The 20,978-nt window shown below is 52.6% G+C and overlaps 7 protein-coding genes across 7 annotated transcripts; 3 read left to right on the plus strand and 4 right to left on the minus strand.

The window, feature by feature from the left end:
- Positions 1-862: 862 nt before the first annotated feature.
- CC1G_10327 (Drp1p) lies at positions 863-2,670 on the plus strand (the record flags this gene model as incomplete). The annotated part of the gene is made up of 4 exons (XM_001837854.2): positions 863-1,678; positions 1,732-1,859; positions 1,911-2,458; positions 2,510-2,670. The coding sequence occupies 4 exons, from the start codon at positions 863-865 to the stop codon at positions 2,668-2,670; spliced, it is 1,653 nt and encodes a 550-aa protein (XP_001837906.2).
- A 623-nt stretch (positions 2,671-3,293) lies between these two features.
- CC1G_10328 (glycine hydroxymethyltransferase) lies at positions 3,294-5,156 on the plus strand (the record flags this gene model as incomplete). Its single annotated transcript, XM_001837855.2, has 7 exons — positions 3,294-3,396; positions 3,460-3,567; positions 3,625-3,825; positions 3,881-3,888; positions 3,941-4,333; positions 4,395-4,524; positions 4,581-5,156. Exons 1-7 carry the CDS (start codon positions 3,370-3,372, stop codon positions 5,154-5,156), a joined length of 1,443 nt encoding a protein of 480 aa, XP_001837907.1. The 5' UTR covers positions 3,294-3,369.
- Positions 5,157-5,542: 386 nt separating this feature from the next.
- CC1G_10329 (hypothetical protein) lies at positions 5,543-8,646 on the minus strand (the record flags this gene model as incomplete). The annotated part of the gene is made up of 7 exons (XM_001837856.2): positions 5,543-6,468; positions 6,527-6,650; positions 6,703-6,725; positions 6,777-7,548; positions 7,614-7,817; positions 7,868-8,131; positions 8,188-8,646. 7 exons carry the CDS (start codon positions 8,644-8,646, stop codon positions 5,543-5,545), a joined length of 2,772 nt encoding a protein of 923 aa, XP_001837908.2.
- A 1,580-nt stretch (positions 8,647-10,226) lies between these two features.
- CC1G_10330 (hypothetical protein) lies at positions 10,227-13,018 on the plus strand (the record flags this gene model as incomplete). Its single annotated transcript, XM_001837857.2, has 5 exons — positions 10,227-10,256; positions 10,309-10,530; positions 10,598-11,238; positions 11,298-11,626; positions 11,769-13,018. 5 exons carry the CDS (start codon positions 10,227-10,229, stop codon positions 13,016-13,018), a joined length of 2,472 nt encoding a protein of 823 aa, XP_001837909.2.
- CC1G_10331 (hypothetical protein) lies at positions 12,727-15,600 on the minus strand (the record flags this gene model as incomplete). Its single annotated transcript, XM_001837858.2, has 7 exons — positions 12,727-13,655; positions 13,715-13,856; positions 13,915-14,859; positions 14,928-15,002; positions 15,053-15,148; positions 15,203-15,312; positions 15,371-15,600. 7 exons carry the CDS (start codon positions 15,598-15,600, stop codon positions 13,445-13,447), a joined length of 1,809 nt encoding a protein of 602 aa, XP_001837910.1. The 3' UTR covers positions 12,727-13,444.
- An 846-nt stretch (positions 15,601-16,446) lies between these two features.
- CC1G_10332 (hypothetical protein) lies at positions 16,447-17,094 on the minus strand (the record flags this gene model as incomplete). The annotated part of the gene is made up of 2 exons (XM_001837859.1): positions 16,447-16,647; positions 16,711-17,094. 2 exons carry the CDS (start codon positions 17,092-17,094, stop codon positions 16,447-16,449), a joined length of 585 nt encoding a protein of 194 aa, XP_001837911.1.
- Positions 17,095-18,260: 1,166 nt separating this feature from the next.
- CC1G_10333 (cholinesterase) lies at positions 18,261-20,751 on the minus strand (the record flags this gene model as incomplete). The annotated part of the gene is made up of 8 exons (XM_001837860.2): positions 18,261-18,594; positions 18,659-18,820; positions 18,879-19,001; positions 19,055-19,228; positions 19,287-19,697; positions 19,751-20,113; positions 20,178-20,565; positions 20,625-20,751. The coding sequence occupies 8 exons, from the start codon at positions 20,749-20,751 to the stop codon at positions 18,261-18,263; spliced, it is 2,082 nt and encodes a 693-aa protein (XP_001837912.2).
- Positions 20,752-20,978: the final 227 nt, after the last annotated feature.

Genomic DNA, 20,978 nt, shown 5'->3' on the forward strand with positions numbered 1-20,978 from the left:
GACTGTCTCTTACGCCATGGCTGTCCCTCGATCGGTTCAATCAAAGCCACTGATTTGCATTACTTTTCATTCTGATAGATTAACTATGCCATGGCGGAAGTCATTCCGTTGGGGTATTCTGTTCTAATTGACTCTGGCTGCCCGAGCAGGGTCTCTCCTGTTGGAGACAGCAGATGTTTGCACGACTTGTGCACGACGCGCTTAGGAGAAAGACAATCGCTCGACTGTCCGCTTCCGTCCCTCGGATTTAGTTGACTGTTCTGTGCCTTGTTACAAAGGGCTTTGTATCCCCATCAATGTGTTGATCATTCCTAAAATGAATTGTCATTTCTTCTTCGTCAGTCGCCAAGGACTTTCTCTTCCTTGGCCTATTCGTCGCGTGTCGTTTGCTTCTCGGGAGAAGCGATCTCTGACTAGTATTTTGGCGCCCAGCGAACGTGATTCGAAGAGGAAGCAACTTGTTCGCCTCTCCGAACGCGTCTTACAGTTGTTGCTGTCCAACAATCCTCGAGGCGAACGGTTTTGCTTCCGTTCGTCCGCCCGCGTTATCGTTTTCTCGCCTCGAACAAATTTCAATTCCGGTGCAGTGCACGTCGAACTCGGAAATTCGGTATTGCCCCTTCACGTATAAAAATTATGTGTTCCCCTTGAATGTGTTCTCCACTTGCATGGGCATAGCTCCTTGCCGACATTCAAGTTCCCGGGCTTGCCTGCTTCAAAACGCCTTCAAGCGCTTCGTACCTGCATCTTGCATGCTACAGCTCTCTTCTCTCAACTATCAACTTCAACGACGCTCCTTCTGACTCACTGTCTTTATTGCGAGTGATATTCTCGAATTTCCGACTTCTTTTTTGGCCGAACAATGGTCGAACCTCCGATTACCAGATCATGGGAAGTCTCAGATGGGTTTGGTGCAATCGCGCGACAGCCAGGGCCGCTTTCTTCTGCAACGGCTCAAAAGATCGTTGCTGGAAGCCCGCCAGGGTCTTCCGAACCCAGCACGCCATTACCTCTGTCTGATACCACGAACATGCTTCGGAGCGGGTCTCAGGCATCGAAAAAACCATCGTCGACGTCGCACACAGAGCGCGCAGGAGGGCCAGAGCCACAGCAGCCACAACCACATATCCCTATCTCGCAGAAACTACGCGTATACCACGACGACCAGCCTTACGTCGGCCTCGCCTTGCACGAATCATCTTCGACAATCAAATCTTTGCTTCCTTCTCCACCCACATCCCCTATTCCATCCAGACGGCGCTTCAGGATTCGAAAACCGCATCTATCCCTCCCTCTACCCTCCCTCTACAGCTTCAAACTCGTCCTACGCGATTTCTTCCTGCAAATACACGCTCGACTCCCCGGAACGCCTCGATTACCCGACAAGTTCAAGAACTCTCCGCTGCTGTGGATTTTCTTGTACTTTGCGCTCAACCTCTCGTTGACGCTGTACAACAAATATGTGCTGATCCATTTCCCGTTTCCGTATACCCTGACCGCGCTGCACGCGTTGTGTGGGTCGGCTGGGACGTTTGTGATGTTGCATCTTGGGTTGACCACCGACCCGCCCATTCCGAATCTGAGTTTGAAGGAGAGCACGGTGTTGGTGTTGTTTAGTTTGCTGTATACGGTTAATATCGTTGTGAGCAACGCGTCGTTGAAGCTTGTCACGGTTCCTGTGAGTTGTTCTTTCTCTTATGAATGATAATGGCTAAATTGCGCGTTGTTTAGTTCCATCAAGTCGTGCGGGGATCAGCACCACTATTCACGATCGCGTTATCCGCAATCCTCTATCGTAAAGGATGCAGTCGGGCGAAACTCGTCTCTCTGCTCCCTGTCATCGCAGGAGTGGGTTTCGCGTAAGTCATGCAATGTCCTCATCTTAACCGCTCGCTAAAGTACTCAACTAGGACATACGGAGACTATTACTTCACCCTTTTTGGGTTCCTCATTACCATCCTCGGCACTCTGCTCGCAGCACTCAAAACGATCCTCACGAATCAGTTCCTCAGCCCGCCAGGGTCCAATTCGTCGCCTAACCCACTCACGAAGGGTTCGGACGGCTCCGCAGGGGATACCCTGTCAACCAAACACCAAAAGGTCCCCTCCATCTTCCGGCACCTCCGACAGACAGACTCTCAGTATCGCCTGACCACGGCGCGTCTGAGGTTCAACCTTCCCAAGTTGTCCTTGACACCTCTCCAGTTGTTATACCTCATGTCGCCTTTGGCCTTTATCCAGACGACCATGATGGCTCACATGACTGGCGAATTGGACAGGGTGAACAGGCATTTGGCGAACCCGCAGCTACCACATCATAGTGGCAATTACAACCCGGTGGGGATCATTCGAGGATCGACGTGGTGGTTGATTTTAAATGGTATCCTGGCGTTTGCGTTGAATGTCGTTAGCTTCAACTCGAACAAGAGGATAGGGCCTCTTGGGATGACAGTTGCAGGTACGATACACTCTGCTTCGAGACTGCACTGGTGCTGATGCTTTGGTGTAGCGAATGTCAAGCAAGTCTTGACTGTGCTGTGTGCTGTGGGATTGTTCAACCTTACTATCACATTTACAAATGGAATAGGGATCGTGCTGACGTTGATTGGAGGGGCGTGGTACGCCTATGTGGAGGTTCAGGAGAAGAAGCAGACCAAGCGAAGCGGATGAGGGACAGGATATTAGCATTTAGCATAAAGCACTTGCGGTCATACCCAAGATCGGACTATTCCTTACTCTACTATTCATTGTTGTGTGTGTTCATAGATTCTATCATGTATATTAACCATCAACGAACTCATCGGATTTGGTCCCGAGGACGATAGAAATATGCCAGTCAATAAGACAGTGCATTCAAACTTTAGGCGCGTTAACACCTGTTAACAAGCCTTGTGATACTTGAAAGAAAAAAAAAAGAAAGGGCTTGGAAAACACGATCAAGGGTCTATCGGGAATTCGAGAAGCGGTTACAATTTGATGAAATTGTCAATGGACTAAAAGTAAAGGCTCGAGACCGTTGGTGTTCCCGGAATTTCGGACAACGCATGTCCGGATGTAGCAAACTGTGGCTGCTCTCGCGGGGGCTCCCCTCCAATTGGAGACCTCAAATTTCCTCCAGTGACTGTTTGAATAGGATATTTTACTGCACCCATTTTCCGAGTTACTCGCGGGTAAAGCTTACTGTAATCTGGAGTCGAATTCACCGATCGCGCCGATCGGACCGACGAGCCAAGTGACTCGGTTTTAGCCGACCGATTTCGTTTTTTTGCTTTTTCGTTGACTCCGATGTTGCGATACTTAGTTCGTCCCTTGACCCAAACTCCCATCAGTAGATCTTTTCAATCTACAAATCGCCTCATCTACAGGACAATGGCATCCCAAAACACACCAGCTTTCGTGCGTATTCGACACGTTATGTTCAGACGACTATGACTCATACTGACTACTTTATCTCTGCAGAACAAGATTCTCTACGCTCCTTTGGCAGAGATCGACCCAGAGGTCAAAAATATCATCGACAAGGAGACATGGAGGCAGTTCACTGGACTCGAGCTTATTGCTTCAGAGGTGTGTTGCACCTTGACGATGACCTGGCAATCCATGCATCTTACTCGGATCTACTAGAACTTGACCAGCCAGGCCACCATGGAGGCCAATGGCTCAATTCTCACCAACAAATACTCTGAGGGTCTCCCCAATGCTCGTTACTACGGTGGTAACGAGTACATTGACGAACTCGAGCTCCTTTGCCGAAAGCGTGCCCTTGAGGCCTTCCACCTCGATGCCTCCAAGTGGGGTGTCAATGTCCAGCCCTACTCTGGCAGTGTGCGTTTATTCCATCCTTTAAAAATGATTTAATGATTCACACTATCGCTTACAGACTGCAAAGTGAGTATACAACACATAGCGCATCAATAAGCCCCTGACTGATGGACAACAGCTTTGCTGCTCTTACCGCTTTGATCCAACCCCAGGACCGACTCATGGGTCTCGGTCTCCCCGACGGTGGCCATCTCACCCACGGTTACTACACCGCCAAAAAGAAGATGACCGCCTCCTCCATCTACTTCCAGTCCCTCCCCTACGGTATCATCCCTGAGAGCGGCCTCATCGACTACGACAAGCTCGAGGCCCAAGCTAAAATCTACAAGCCCCGACTCATCATCTGCGGTGCCTCTGCCTACCCCCGTGACTGGGACTATGCTCGTCTCCGCCAGATTGCTGACAAGGAGGGCGCTTGGTTGATGGCTGATATTGCCCACACCAGTGGTCTCATTGCTGCCCAGGAGCTCAACAGCCCCTTCGACTACTGTGACGTTGTCACCACCACCACGTAAGCTTGGGCCCCAGGTTTCACTCCAAGTTCTCTCAAACTGACGCTTCTTGTTCCACAGCCACAAGACCCTTCGTGGCCCTCGTGCTGGCCTCATCTTCTACAGGAAGGATCTCGAGAACGCCAAGGACCTCGAGAAGCGCGTCAACGACGCCGTCTTCCCTGCCTGCCAGGGTGGTCCTCACAACAACGTCAGTTTTCCCGTGCACGTTCCGAAAGTCCCACCCTAACAGTCGTTTCTCCACAGACCATCGCTGCTATTGCTACCGCCCTCAAGCAGGTCGCCTCCCCCGAATGGAAGGCCTACGCCAAGCAGGTCGTCGCCAATGCCCGCGCCCTCGCTGAGACCCTCGTCGGTCACGGCTACAAGCTCCAAACTGGCGGTACCGACAACCACCTCGTCCTCTGGGACCTCCGCCCCATCGGCCTCACCGGCTCCAAGGTCGAGAAGGTCTGCGACCTCATGGGTATCACCATCAACAAGAACGCTGTCTCCGGTGACGCCTCTGCTCAAGTCCCCGGCGGTATCCGTTTGGGTACCTCCGCGCTCACCTCGCGTGACATGCGCGAGGAGGACGTCAAGCAGGTCGCCGAGTTCTTGCACCGTGCTGTGCAGATCTCCTTGACTCTCCAGAAGGAGGCCGGCACCAAGTTGTTGAAGGACTTTGTCCGTGTTGCTACCACCAAGGAGGAGGGCAAGGTTGGATATGAGCAGGTCAGCCAACTGAGGGAGGAGGTTCAGGCCTTTGCCAAGAGGTTCCCTCTCCCTGGTGTCGATACCCAGAACCTGCAGAGGCCCGAGGGTTTGCATGAGTACCACTAAGTCCACCCTCAGACACTTTTCTAGAGCTCGTATATCTTTCTTCTTCGATGTTTTTAAAGGCCATTTCAACAAGGCCAAGTTGTATATTATAGACCCGCCGTCGTCGCATCTTTTTTTCTCATTTGTAGCTGCAACTCATCTTGCATTTCTTCTCGTGTCGTGTAGCTATCCTTATTCCCTGTGTTATTGGTTGCGGAAGAAAAATAAAAAGGAAGTTCCTAAACTGGATTGCTTTGAAGTTTTGAGGGGTTGTGAGTCGTATGCACAATTGCATTGAAGGCGAGAAACACAAGGGGTCATAAGATAAAAGGTTCCTAACATACGCATGAACTTTCCATTTTCTACACAAAAACGGATATCTGTCCCTAAAGGTTCACATTCTTGGATCAAGGGTACCTCCGCCTCCTCTCTGCAGCCTGCGCAGCCCTCTGACGTCTCTGTTCCCGAGTCTCAGTAGGCGGCGACGGAGACCTCTCCTGCCTATTCCTCCTACTCGGGCCAGCACTCCCACCTCTCGCGCTACCAGTCGTACTACCCCGACGCGAAGTCGACCTAGAACTGCGACGCGTAGCACCACGACTCGACCCCTCCTGCACATCCTGGTCGCTTACATTCCCAGTAGCGGCCACAGAATGAGCGTCGTCCGACTCGCCTTCATCTTCAGAAGGGGAAGCGATCCGTCGTGTGACCCGCGTGCCCCGCCGAGTGGATGTCGGAGGAGCGAGACGGCGGCTCCGCCTACCCATTTCCCCAATGTCGGAATCCGAGTCGCCTTCAGTCTGCCCGGCATCCTCCTCCTCTTCGTCGCTGATGACGATGGCTTGCCCACGGCTCCCACCGACTTGAGGACGTGTACGGGTGCGCGGCGGTCGGGTGGCACCAACACGCCTGCGTTGCTGGCGTGAAGCGTTGAGTCGAGCGAAGGTGGCCATGATCTGATCCTCGTCCCCCTCGTCATTACCATCGTCCTCGTCGTCCGAGTCATGGAAATCTTGCGTGCTCACATAGTCTTCATCGTCGTCATCATCCTCATTGTCGTCGTCTTCCGGGATTTGCGCCCGAAGTCTGTCTCGACGTGCGCGACGGGGAGGAATGTCTTCCAGATCTTCCTCAGAGTAGAACACCTCGTCGGAAACATCGTCCGAATGATAGTCGTCATCGACAATTGGAATTGGACCATCACTCGACACGGAGATATGACTGTGTTGGTCGTCGTCCTCTTCGTCGAAGCCGTCTTCATGGTGTGGGTGGATAACTCGTCGGCGCCGATTGAGAGGGCGGTGTCGCCAGATGCGTCCCAAGAAGCCTGCTTCTATATCTTAGTGGGGTTTAGCGTTGCACTAAAGAGGGACAAATGTAAAGATGCTCACCTTCCTCGTCGGAGCCATCATCTTCAAGTTCAACGGAGTCGTTACTGAGAAGATCGATGACATCTTCCTCGGCATCGTGGAAGTCGCCTTCATCGCCATAGTCATCCTCGTCAAAATCTCCATCCTAATCAATGCGCATTAGAACGGTCACCCGGTATCTAAAAGAGTAAACTCACCATTTCCAAAGCGTTCCCCAAAGCTGGAAGATAGAATTCAGACGAGGAACTTGGGTATGGAGGGAAGAACGTACCTCTGAAATAATCTCCCCATCCTCCTGGCATAATATCATCTCCACTCTCGCCTTCCGAGTCGTCTTCAGGATGTCCAGGGTACTCGCGCCCACAACTTGAGCAATGGCGGCCGTAGATCTCGTGCATGCAGTCCAAGCACCGGTAAATTCCACCGTCGTCCATGTCGAACCACCCCATGTCCTGGAGATTCCCGCGATGCTCTCCGTCAGCTTGCGCACCAGCGGGATCAAGCTCCATTGCCCATTGCCCACCCCTGCTTCGTGTTACAGGGGGGAAGATGTTGTTCCAGGGATCTGCGGGCGTCTGTGCACCCGAAGGCGTGTTCGCAGCCTCCGGAGGAACTGGGTGGTCAATGAGTTGGCTTCGAACAAGGCTCGCGACCATGTCCTTGATGCTGTACACCTCGACTGGGCGGTTGGGTACCACTGCGCGACAGATGGGGCATGTCTTGCGCCTCATAAGGACCTGGCGTATGATTCTCTGTGCGTCGCGCCTTCGTTGTTGTAAGTTCTGGTTGTTGTTCTCCTGGTTGTTGCCCTGCGGTGCTGGAATGATATTATCGACACGGTTGTTCACAATATCTTCTGGGTCAACCACAGGTGTGTCCGGGTGTCGAGCAGGGTTGGCAGCGAACCATCGCAACAAGCAGGGGTAGCAAGCGACGTGACCGCAAGAGGAGAGTGCGTATGGCCGATGAAGGAGGTCGAGACAAATTTGACATGTCAATGATTGCTGGACCGTGTTGAGGTGGGCCTGGTGTCGTTGCAGGAGCTATTAATAGAAACAATGGGTTTTTAAACAAATGCGCTGTACAGGAAATGCAAAGTGATACGTACAGCGCTCTGCTCGGACAACTGTTGAGTCAAACGCGCGATTTCAGCTGCTTGCACCTCTGCTTGTGCGGAGGTGGAAGGTTGGTCGGAGGTAGAGGCGATGAGCAAGGAAGTCAATTCAGCTTCTGTCTGTTCAGGTTTCGGTGCAGGAGGTGGTGTAGGGGAGCGAGCGCGTTGCTTGCCCTTGTCCTTCCCTTTTGAGGCGGTCTGTAAATGACGTTAACCTTTGTGACCACAATGCACGGCAACGGACCAACCTTGGCTGGAACTGGGCCATCGACATCGTCGTCCGAGTCACTATCCGAGTCAACAGTCGCGTCTGAGGCTTCCCCCGGCAGCTCCTGACCATTGGGTTGTGAAGGCCCTGGTGAGTTGAGCACCGAACTGCCATTGACCATGGGTGCTGCGTTGTCATCAACACCGTTCACGGTAGACTGGGCAACATTCGTTGTAGCCTCAACAGTTTCAATGGACCCTTCTCGAGGTGTATATACCAGAGTTTCTTCTCTTCGAGGCGCACTCTACAAATCATAGGGGAAATTGTTAATTGAAATGAATGGGGTAATACTGGACTAACATTGACAGTATCTTGGTGCTCGTCACCCTCATCCGAATCACTATCTGAGTCCACAGCAATGTCTTCAGCCGCCTGCTGCATCGTCGGTCGAGTGGTTGACGACACAGAGCTACGTGCAGCTGGAGGAGCAAGAGCGGCGGCGACCGCTCCGTTAGTGACAGAAGCACTAGGTGCAGGCCCCGCCCTTGTCCTTGACACATCCTGACTGGTAGACCCAACGCTCCCCTCCACAACCGACATCTTTCGCTTCTTCTTCCTCTTCCGTCGCTTGTTTTTGTCTTTGGACCTCGTCGTTGTTCCGTTCACCGAACCGACAGATGGATTCGTCGAGGATTTATTATCTCTCTTGACTTTCTTGGCTTCTCGCGGTCCCAGAGTGCTGTCTTCAGTTTCGGACGACGCTGCTCGTTTCAAGGACGCGGTTGAGCTGGGCCCCGGCGTCGCGTTACGCGTCGACATTGGCGAATGATCGTAGGGAAATGCGGCAGAAGATAACGGAGAAGAGCAAAGCTTGAAGAATGTGAAAGAGAGAGGGCGGAGTTAGGTCGGATCCTGAATTTGATCGATCTTTCTCACGATAATGATTCCTTGACTTACTTAATCCGGGGTGTACCGTCCACCGACTAGCGCCCGGACTGGCGCTAGCCTCTAACTGACATCTCTTTCACAAGCACACCCTCTGCACCAGGGCAATAAAGAGACGCTGAAGGCTTTAGGCTGCTGAAACTCAGGCGAGTGTTTTATCTCTGCAAGTCCGACGGCGTGAAGATATACATTCAAGCCTCAATCGCATTCACCACCTTCAACTGTATAGACAAGAGCCATCAAGTACTGGTAGGTTTCCCTGTAGTCACAAAGAATTTTCCCTGATATTGTCAGACGAATCTCCCGTCCCCATCTCCGGTGGACAGGCCTGCATTGGAGCCAGACACCACCGTTTACATTGGCTGTAAAATCCGGATCCGAGATCCTTCCCTTCAAGGAGTTTACTTCCAGGTTGTTCCTTGCTTAAGCGAGCGTTCCAACGTGACGAGCCTTTGTGAGCTTGACAAAGAACTGGAGCAAAAGGAAGAGTGGAAGGCCCGACACCCCTGTCCAACAGCGCGCCAAGACACGGGGATCAGTTGGCAGTGGTCGCGCCAGCGGCAGTTTGTCGCCCTCTCCTTTGTCCTTCGTCCCCTCCTCAGTTCGACCCTGAATGTCACATATGGACCTGGACTACTTATCTTGTCGGCAACCAATGCTCAATTGCGGGTGATCTCCTGTAAGGACATAGCATTGGAATCACTTCGCCTCGTGTTTTTCTAACGATTTTGGGAGAACAATGGCAAAAGGTGGCAAATCTGTGGACCCTCAATTGACCGAAGAAAGGGGTACGGCGCCCAATCTTTGGTGCAATCACCACAGCCCAGGTTTCATATCGGCTACATGAAGCTTGTTCCGCCACGTTGTTGTGTACTCTGACTGTGCGCTGTTGATTGACAAGAAACGGTGCACGAACACAAGGCTTAGGCGACTGGCCGACCTCCCGACAACACCAAGGCAACCTGGCAGAGGACATTGTTCTAGGGAAGAACAAGAAACGCGACATTGTTAGAAATGAGAATAGCGTATGGGAAATTCTGGGGGCGGTGGACGATGACGTACATTCATGGGCTAGCTGCCTCATGTCGACCGCCTTGTAGCGAACACAGCGCAGTCCCAGCATGGCCGGTGTCAAACTATGCAGGCCATCAATAACAAGTGGCCCACCGGCACATGTTCGACGCTTCATATCTTCGACAACTTCACACCGTTGCGGTCCACTTTCACCTCCTCCCAATCCTTGTCCCAGTCCAACTCCTCCATCCGACAACGTATCGCTTATGAGCGCCAGAAGTGTCAGGAGCAATACATCTTCCACCAATAACAAACTCAGGAAACCTCCTAGACCGCGTGTCAAGGTCCCTGAACCTGTTCATTGGTTGTTTCGTTCGAACATTCCTCGTCGAAGGGCTTCCTTCGTGCCTGCGTCTCCAGGACGTCGCAATTTCTTTGGCATGGGCGAGATCGTAGGAGTTTTATCCAACGTGAGTTTTCATCTCCTCTTGTCTGGGGCAACTGATATCGACAACGCCACAGCCAGCCAGCACCGTACGCTCGTTGACCGAGTCAAAACGTCTTCTGGAAGAGGCCAGGCGCGAGATCCAGGAAACGCGCGAACGATCTCAAATCCGTCCTACGCACACGTTTTCTCGACTGCCAGGATTCTTCCCCCGTAGAGCTGAACAGCAGGCGATTCAGCGTTCCCTAGAAGGGGAGCCATCGTTCACTGTCCTGTTCGGACCTCCAAGTGCCGGAAAGGTGTGTTGAACGCGTTGACATCCTTCCATCATGATCATTGACGCCCCTATTCAACCTCTAACTTTAGACTGCCCTTCTTCGCGAAATCCTATCCCATCCTCGGTATCATGTCCTCCACTTCGACTTGCGAATAGCAGGCTTTGCAGATCTTGAAAGCCTTTACACCAGCCTCAGCCTTCAGATGGAAGGGTTCTTTGAGGAGCTCGCGCAGAACGGTGGATGGTATGAGGAAGGGTCTTCGGAGAAGGTGGAGATGACGGAGGATGAACTCAAGGCGGAAGGATGGGATAGGTTTGAGAGGGAGGCATGGGGCTTCAAGCACGATCGACTTAACCTTGAGCGAAGGCTGGGAAGTTCGTCCGATGGGGAAGGGGGAGCGGCTGGTCCGAAGGCAGAGGTCCGACCGAGCGATATCGCCAGGCTTATGGAACTCTTCCAAAGTTCCCTACTCCGCTATCGCGAATTCCAGCCTTCGACAGAACGTAAATCGAAACGCCGACAAAACTCGGAAGACACCACCGTAGTCGGAAGCTCTCAGACTCATGGATCGTCGGCCAAGAAGCGGAGGTGGTTCTCGAGGAAGAAGTCCCGTTCGAAAGAGGAGGTTGTGGATGAACCCATGAGACACAGCTCCCCCGAAGATGAAGAGAGGAAACTGAATAGGCGTAAACGCGTCCCTGTTATCTTCTTCGATGAGGCTCATAAACTGTACGTTGCTCATTTCATCTATTGCTCGATCGATCCCAATCCTAAATGTCGATCCACAGTCCGCATTTGATCCCCTCCGCACAAACTATGCAAACCATCCTCGACTCCACTCTCGTTCTAACGAAACAAGATCGTCTCTGTCATGTTGTTCATGCTACTTCGGATCCCTTCTATCAAGGCTGGCTCTCGCGTGTTGGCGTTCTCTGGTATTGCAAGATGATCGCCATCGGTGACCTCAGTAAATCAGAAATGAGGGCCTATTACAACGAAAGAGTCAAACCGAGATTGGAGACACTCCCACCCAACGTCAGGCGCTTGGATTTCGAGACTCTTTGGGATGCGTTTGGGGGCAAGGTTGCCCACTGGTATGATTTCGTCACCGACCATGGTGAGTTCATTTCTTCGTGGGTTTGACGGGGAAAACTGATGCGATTCATTCTTCAGTGAATTCTAATGGCGCTATTGGCAGTATGTCACTTCATTTAATCCCTATGCTCAACTCTCAAGCTAACTTCTAACCTCGCCCGCAGTTAAACAAAGCTCCCACTTCCTGCAGGCCCACGCGCTTCTCAACCTTCACATCATCCACTCTTCGCAAGCACCGGGAGGCGGGTTCGATTCTGCGAGTCCAGGGGCCAACACCACCGCGGGCAGCATCCACCACGGTAACGCCGCCGCGAACCTTTCCACTGAAGCCCACCGCGCCAGCCCCGAAACCGTCTTGCACCCTTCGCTCGGACCCGCTGGATTCAGGATGTACAACCAACCCCCGCCTTCGCAAGCCAATCTAGGCTTCTTCGGCGGGGCAGGTGGTGCGCCTCTCGGAACTGCGACTGTTGGAATGAACCCGCTCATCGCGTCCTTCACGCCTTACGAAGTCGTCGGTACACAACCTGATTTCTCGCCTATGCAACTATTAAAGGTCATGTCGCGGTTCACGACAGGCGGGCTCACCTACCTCCCCTACTTCCACTTGTGCCGAGAGTTGGGCGCGAAAGCAGTGGATGGGATGATCAGGGGTAAAGTGGTTGACATGAAGTGGACGGAAGGGATTGCTGTTACGGCTGCTTCGACTGTGAACTCGCCTGTTACGAGTGTCCCGCCTCGTCATGCAGGGTGGCACGCCCAGGATCCGACGTTGGTGCAGCACCAGGAGCCAACACCTGTCGTTGAATTCGGTTCGAACCCGCCTCCACCGTCGATTCATGCCCACACGCCTTCGCATACAGCTCCGGTTCAGCCTCCACCAATCCCGCAAGGTCAACCACCGCCGCCGTTCACCGAAGAAGATGAGGGAGGGGACGTGATGGTGCCTGTGTCGGAAGAGGAGTTGCTGCACCCGCATAGTCACCACAACGCGCACGCAGGGCACGCGCACTCGGTCCACTCTCACCAGACGCATCCTATTCATCCACTCCAACCGCAAGCCTCATCCACTGCCTCGTTCGGGAATACCATCAACACGGGGGGCGGAAACCACCCCATCAACACGCCGACGGTGGGGACGTCGACTATGCTCCCAACTGCTACTGCTACGAGCTCTATGCCTATGCCTCATCCGATCCATTACGGCCCTCCTCCACCGCGGGGTTATCATGATGATATGGTCGATGAAGATGATTACGGGGATGAGGAGTTGGAGGAGGAAGAGGTTATCGGACCGAAGATTATGCCTGTTTCGCCGATTATGAGGTATGCGATGAGGGAGGTTATCAAGGAGTACGAGGATGATCAGAGTGTGTCGGAGTATGCTTCGCTTTCAGATTTCGAGGAGTACTAGTACTGGTTGTGGTTTTTGTGGATTTGCGACTGGGTTGTTGTAGCGGGGGTAGTTGATGTTTGTGTGATAGTCCAGTTGTTGTACGAGTAGTTGGCGGATAATGTGGATGCTGATAATGTGGGGGACAATGTGGGCCTGAAATGTTGCGCACCGTCAGGGGAAGCGGAGACTAAGTCATACCGTATATATTTCTTATTTATACATACTCCTAGAGGGGGTAGAGAGATGGCACCGCAGACAACGAACATAACATATGTATTTAGACTTCTGTGTACGCATGTATTTGGCTTGACATACTAATAGGGGCAGTCATAATTCAGATCAACAACAAACTCCCTTCGGTTTGAAATATCGAACGTCGGAATAGTCTTGTAGTCTTCTCTCTTCTTCTCCCAATCGATTGGCAGTAAGTACAGTAGGTCGTCCTCAATAAGGAAGGGGGGATGATGGCGGATTCGTAGGTAGTAACGGGGTACACGCGAAGTCGGAATGCGGCGGGTAGGAGGGCCAGCGATGGTCCATGATGACGACCGTGGCGAGCCACCCAAAGACTGGCTGAGGGCCTTTGCAATGAGGATCGAGGAATGACATGCTGTCAAGACTCGATTCCTCAAGCTTCGTCGGGGACTGATACCATCTATAAATAGATCAGGCGGGGTCAGCAGTGCAGAATTGGGCCACGGAGCAGGAGTTTACCTTGAAAGAAACTTCTCTTGCTCTTGGTGGATCCCTCCTCCAGGATCATCCACCGCGCGCCCCTCCTCTGGGACCACCCCGCCCCCTACTTCTCCCCCTTCCTCCTCGTCCTCCTCTCTCGGACGGGCCAGGAGCGGGGGCGCTACCAGCGGTCGGAGCACCTGATCCAGCGGGAGGGACAATCAATCCAGGCATATTACCCTGGGTCGCTGGGGCATCGCGCTGCAAAATCGCAGGTAGTTTAGTGGCCGTGGGGGAAGTAGATTGCTGTTGAGCGGGACCTCCACCTCGTCGGTTCCGTGAACGGGGAGGCGACGCGGTGGGGTTGTTGCTAGTTCCACCCACTTTCTCTTTGACTGGAGACGAAGGTACAGGAGCCGGTGGAGCAGCAGGAGGAGGGGCAGCGCCGTTGGTGGCATTGGTAGGGGCTGTTGCAGTAGACGCAGCGGCGCCGGTATCCCTCTCGCGTTTGGGTCGTGCGCCAACGCCAGCAAGTGCAGCCTCAAAGTGCCTTCCTCCAAGGACAGCTCTGGGACGCCTGGCAGGAGCTGGGGTGGGAGCGGCATCGCCACCAGTCTGCGCGGTCGAACTTGAAGATCCGCTCGCGGCTGGAGTGGCAGCGGGGGCGGCGTTCGCTGCAGTTTGTGGTTTGGGCGGCTGCGCGATGGTAACCTGAGGGGTGTGGGCTGCGTTAGAAGCTGCTGCTTCTGCGGCCTTTGCAGCGGCCTTCTGTTGGCGAGACTGTTTGGCGGATGGAGCGGGCTTCGCTGCCTTACCCTCCGCAGGGCCATTGGCTGCTTTACCGGGTGCAGAACCCTTCTGAGCCGGTGCGGCTTCCTTAGCCTCCCGTCCCTTCTTGCCCTTCTTAGAAGGCGTGGCGGGTGTCCCACCGCCAGCACTTGCCACGACCTGTTTTGCAGCTTGGGCTTGGGCAGCCTGGATAGCGGCAGCCTGTGCTTTCTTCTTCTCCTCCTTACGAGAGGAGCTTGTCGTAACACCCGTCACCGCCGCAAGATTCGCTTGGTCCTTGTAGTGGGCATGGTTGCGCAGGATCGCTTCCTTGTCCTTCTGGGCCGACTTTTCAGCCTTGAGCGCTTCGAGAAGCGGTGTGGTCTTGGGAGGCGACGGGGGACGAGTGGCCGCGACTTTGAAGTGAAACGATCGAGCGGTGGATTAATTGGGGCTGTGATAAGGGTTGCTTTGAATGACATACGGAGTGCGTCGATTGTTACAGGCTCTGTGTTGGTTGCTGCATTGAGGGATTCGATAAACGAGATGTAGTCGTCATCTATTCAAACAATTTAGATCGGGAAACAACTCCAATGTCGGTTCACATACCTTTCTCAATGGTAGCATTCTTCGTGTCTGGTTTACGCTTCTCAGAAGGGACTTTCTGATAGGGCGCAAACTCGACGATTGCATACGATTCGTTTCCTGTTAACATGTTAAACCGGCTGTCAACGATTCAGGCGACGATGGCTATCATACCAGCTTTGTCCTTGAATAGATGACCGTCGAATTCCCGACTGAATGTAGCTAGTAGTTCCTCGTTCTTGAACGCGATATACGCCCGAGAGGGGATATTCTCCTTGTTGTCCCTAGCGATTCAGTAAATCAGTCCACGAGAATAGAACTTCAACCGCGGAAGAGATATACCTCTTCTTAAACTTTCCAGGATAGTAGACTTTCCAGGTAGCTGTTTCTTCAGTCACCCATGGTTTCACGGTTTGCCAGAAGATGTCCTCAGGCAGGTTCGGTGGTAAGCGCCGTACGACAGTCTTCAGGCGTTCATTGCTCTGTTGTTGAGCAGCCTTTTCTCGTCTTTCTCGTTCCTTTTCCTTCTTGGACTTTGTTGGTAGTTGGCCTTGAGCAGCTGGTGGAGACATAGCCTGTGTCGTCGTTAGCTAACGGCGAGCTCGAAACGGTTCGAGCGTTGTGATCATGACTCCCCTCCACACCACTGATGCGGCAGCGCATCGGAAATTGATCCGAAATAGAGGCGGCGCTTGAATCTTTCGAAACGCCTGTCCTCGAATTTTTCTCTTCGTCTCTTTTTTTCACATCGACGACCATGGCGAAGTCGTCGTGAACTTCAATGGTGAGCACAGTATTTTCCTAATGCCTTTTCATCCTCTGTTCTTTCTTGTGATGAATACCATATCACATTATCAAGCTCAACAGTCTTAGAGGGCGATCTCTCTGCTGATCCAACTTCTGCAATTCTGACCTTCCCTTCTCTTGAATCCTTCATTTAAGCTCGAACTCTCGTCTGACGCCTTACCTTTTCAGATGTCTTTCCCAGTACTTGGATACCCCATCGTCGAGTACATGTAAACTGCGACTAGATTGTGAATCCATTTCATTTCGACATCAACTGTACCCATTGTCTGCTTCGCCTTTTCGCTTGGTAAAAAAAAAAGCACTTGTTGGTGGACGAGAGGTAAATTGTAATGCTCAGGAATCTGACTGTAGGTATGGGGGTACAAAATGCATAATACAAACAAATGCAATGAAGGAACCAAAGGAAATGAACACGATATAAAGCAGTTCATGAACTTCGTAGCGGGTAGGGAGGGGTGATGGAGTAGAGGTGTGTTAACGCATAATCATATAGTGTCTGAAACGTGGTTCGCGAGGCGTTAACGAATGTTGGGCAGGGGCTATTCGTGGCTCTGGATTCTTCCCCGTTTCTGGGGAGCCTGAGACTAGAGTCTTGCGCCAGGTCTCAGGCCTCAGGGACCAGCCGTAAATCGACGGCGCGTTTCAATGAACCTGGGGTGCGCGCTGACGATCCCCAAGAGGGTGGACCTCTTCTTTGCGGCCTTCTTGGCCTTGGCTTCTTCAGCTCGTCGTTGGTCTTCTTGACGTCGGTTCCAGCGGGCAAGCAGCTCCAACCTGTAGCCTTTGATCTCCATGACCATCTCTTCTACGACCTGGGGCATTGACAGCATGGTCAGACCAATACTCGATGGAGGTGGACGAAGGAAATGACTCACCCGATCCCAGTTGTGCACAAACTGGTGTTGCCTCAACTCCGTTTCGTAGTCGGGATGCTGGGGGACGCCGACGGTAGCCAACCTGGCAGCTCGTCCAATCAGGATAAGGGCCCTTTCGCTCTCGCCATTATACTTCTGGACGTGGCTCGCGTCACGGAGGTCCAACACCATCTTGATCCAGTGCTGTAACGTCTCACCCTCGGTGTAGAGGTCAAGGCGGGAGGCCGCGATGATTTCGTTTGGGGGGCATAGTGGAGAGAGGGTGATTTCCGTAGGGGCATAATCCAAACTCGATGAAGGCGGTGTGGCTGAAGAGGGCGAGGAAAGCGTTGAGAGGGTGGAGTCGAGGGTCGTGGAGATCGACAACTTGGTTCTAGTCTCCATCTTGCCTACAAACGACAGTTGCAAGCACAAAATTTGTTACGCGCTTCTCTCGAAATGGAAAGGAGGGCGATGGTTTCTGGGGTGGGGTGGATGAGAATGGCTCCTCCGAGTCACCAACGCCGAGGGGCGAGGAAAGGACCTGGGGAAATGGGGCAAGCTGTGACCGCTTTATAGGCTTGAGAATTGAAGTGACTAGGTCTGGGATTCACTAGTTTTGTCCAAATCAAGGCGAGCGCATAGCCTGTGTGGGCACCATCGGCGACGCATGACCTTGTGCACCGAGTCGACGCAAAAGTCGCGATTTCAAGAAACCATAGTACATCCTGTCAAGAAAACAAACCGAGTTGTGTTTTCATTAGAGGCATATAGTTCAAAAGCTGTAGAATAGTCCCCGTTGAAGAACAAATCTTGATGGTCCGCAGTCAAGAAAAACGACCTCTTCGCGATTCCCAAATTCGTTTCGACGCCCGAGTTACCGTGTTCAAACGCTTCGAAGAGACCCAGTTTTCAAGTAAAGCCCAAGAGCCAGAACCCAGAAACATTGCCGGTGCACTGAAGTGTCTGAGGGAGGTCGCCATCATGGAATTCCTGCCCTGCTGGCTCGCGCATATAACAGGGTGAAACGCTGTATTCATTTCGCTCTCCACAGCGAATTGCGACAGCCCACACAGCAGTCCTATGATAGAGCATTTACATGAGACTTGGGTTCTGTAGAATTCACGCTAGTGGCGTACTGCTGTGGTACTTGACAGAGTATTGGGGAAAGGAACTGGCAGAAGGCGGTGACTGTGGTCCTTGGCAAACAGCCTAGGACCCACACAACAAGTTGAAGGCGGTGACTCGACAGCGGGCTGTAGACGTCTTGCGCTGTAGAAAGACGCATGCCGTGCATGGCTATACACTCTTATGTCGTCGGCGAAATTGGGAACGAGGAGGGGTGATGCTGGACAGATGTGCTGAAAGTGAATGAAGCCACGGTGCAATAACTCGGACAAGGAGGGATTTCCGATCGTTACGTGGGGTAGGGTTATTCTCCAGATTTGGTCGAGCTCAAAGATAGGGAAAAATTGTAAAGAGGAACTCGTCTTGACATATCGAGCCACGTCCGATGGCAGTCTGCCGCCGACTGGAACTGGCTCTTGGATGTCTTTGATTCAATTTCGCGTCTAATCGAAATACGACAGCGGATATCCTAAAACTTCACATTGCTCTCTCTCCAGCCAAGGTGACTGCCTGAAGGTCATGTCGATCAATTTGAGTGGCCGCCGATTCGAAGGTGTAACCCTTTCCCACCTCCCTCTTTTCCTGAGGACCTCGGTGGTGTTCGTGTAGCCTCTTGCCCTAAGATACTCTTCTGAGGGATTAGGATCAAATGTCCGCGCGAAGGACGTCCAGAGATCCACGCTGAGTTGAGTCATGACAAGGTCATCCCCGTCTCTGAACGGATGCGAGTCCTGGCCCAAGTTTCCGAGCGTGTAGAGAAGCTCTCCGTCGTGACACCTAGAGCATCTGGCGTGAATAATGTTCGCTAGCGTGTAGCTCGGATACAACTTGCCTGAAATACGGAAGGTTGGGGTTGCCGTTGGGGTATCCCTCCGTTGGAGGAGGGGAACATGTTCCAGGTAGCGGCTCCCATCCACGATATGTTCGATCGAATTGGTAGCCATAGACAGAACGGAAAACTCTATTCTTCGCGGCAGCGATTAGAGTGGCTTGGTCAATACATCTACATGTCCCAAATTATTGGTTATAAGCTTTCAGAAACTGTAAAGAAGTTCACTCACAGGAACTGGCCATCTGTGCTAATACGCGAGGTTTGGTTGACTAGATTCCAACTCGAGTTTGTCCCAGTCGGGAGAGGGAATAAACCTGAGTCGAGGGCGCGCTGTGCGATTTCCTGGTCTAGGCTACTCTCCTGCGTCAGCTCATTGAAAAGACAAAGGTAAAACCGGCGACTTACCCGGACCTGGTTAAAATCTCCACAGCAGTCGTGTCTTCGGTCGGCCAAGGACCAATAAAATTTAGACCATCGTCCCTCGTCCAGCCGAACATGATGTGAGCATCCGCTGTAGGTCCCGAGCCATCGAGTTTGAGTTCATCCGTGACGATATACTTGCCATCGACAACTATGTAGCTAGACCGTGGTTTAGATTAGTCCATATGAACTCAGCGGCATGCAGCTTGTTACGAACCGGGGCACGTTGGGCACATTCAGTAACGCACTCGCATCTGCCTTTCTCAGGCATTCCAACATCCCCATGTCGCTCTTGTCGCATCCAACCGCTTCCACTGCGCCTTTCCCAAACATCTCCCACTCTTCCTCGACCGTGTAATACTTCGAAAATGCTCCTGCATATCCGAAACCTCCCAAGTTGCTCTGGGCTACTGCAGCGTGGAAGAGCCCAGAGGCAGGGGGTGACGCGAGCAGCGCTCGGACTGAGCCGGCGCCTGCGGAATTTCCAAGTATTGTGACTCGATCAGGGTCGCCTCCAAAGGCAGCGATGTGGGTGCGAACCCATTGGAGGGCAGTGACTTGGTCCGCAATTCCAAAGTTTCCGTTGGTGATTCCATCATTCAAGGCCAGGAAGCCCAAAGTTCCAAGTCTATCGGCTGTGTCAACGAAAGCTGGGATGCAACAGGAAGGGACATGGCATACCGGTAGTGAGCGGTCACAAATACGACGTCTCCACGACTCACGGTGTTGCCCCCATCGTAACCACTGCCGCTGGCGTCACCGCCCTCGAAACCTCCACCATGGATGAAGAACATGACGGGCCGCAGGTCTCTCTTGGAGTGAGTACCGTTTCGCGGAAGGAATGGGGTGTAGATATTGAGGAATAGACAGTCCTCGTTCCCAGTTCTACCCGAATGTTGTAAACATGGTGAGCCATAGTTCAAAGCGGAAATGGTTTTCGGGGCGGCTTTATTACTGGTTCCGTAGGGCGTTGAATACGCAAATCGCTCGAACGGATCAGCGTAGGGAATCCCGAGGAAGCGGAAAGAGAGCTTGTCTCGTGTTCTATGGAGCGAAAACGCAGCCGTCATTAAATATATCAATTTACAACGAGACCTGAAGTGCCTACCCTGTAAACGTGAGGCCCTTCGATTCGACTTGGACGTGATAAGCGGGACTGAGATCGGTCTCGCTGTTGCGTCGATATGGGGCACTCTGAGAGCAAAGAACTTGGAACTTTCCCTGACAAGACGTCTTCGCCATTTTCCCGTCGGAGGCGACCGTCACACAACCGTTTAATGATCCAGTTCCTGGCCCGACCCAGAATCTCTGGCGATGGACCGAGCGAGATTGCTTAGAGAGATGATATCCAAGCAAGAGCTTGATGTCAGATTGGAAGTATGGTCCGGCTGGAACGAGTAAAGTCTCGTTGAGCTTGGAACAGGCTTCGACGGCTGATCGGTGGGTTAACTCTCGGTTGAGTAGAATCGCGCCAGTATGGAGAGAGGTCGTGGGCCCTTGACAAGGTGTTAGCTCATCACGCATTAGACATTGCAAATGATGATGTTCAGCGTACAGTCCAAGTCATTTTGGAACAGGAATGTCAGGTCTGCCTGGAGGTCGGATGCCGAGGGAGCTCCTAGCGCCAACCGGGTTGGAGAAAGGAGGAGAGCGGTCGCCGCAATGGCAAGGAAAGGAAACATGGCGTGAACCACAGAAGGAACAGAAAGCAGCCCCAGTAATTAAGCACAAAACCGTGATAAATTGAACGGTTTAAATTCGGGCGGTGGAAGCTTCGATTTCGAGAAGGTCATGATTTTCAGCCATGTGAGGCCGCTGGGATCGACACCCGAAGCGGACGTGTCCAATTCTCTTTCCGCAGATAGTTACTGACGATCTGCGAATAAAGAAGAATAATATTCGCTTTTGG

Source organism: Coprinopsis cinerea (assembly GCF_000182895.1).
Source record: "Coprinopsis cinerea okayama7#130 chromosome 6 map unlocalized cont3.6, whole genome shotgun sequence".
NCBI classification, from domain to species: Eukaryota; Fungi; Basidiomycota; class Agaricomycetes; order Agaricales; family Psathyrellaceae; genus Coprinopsis; species Coprinopsis cinerea.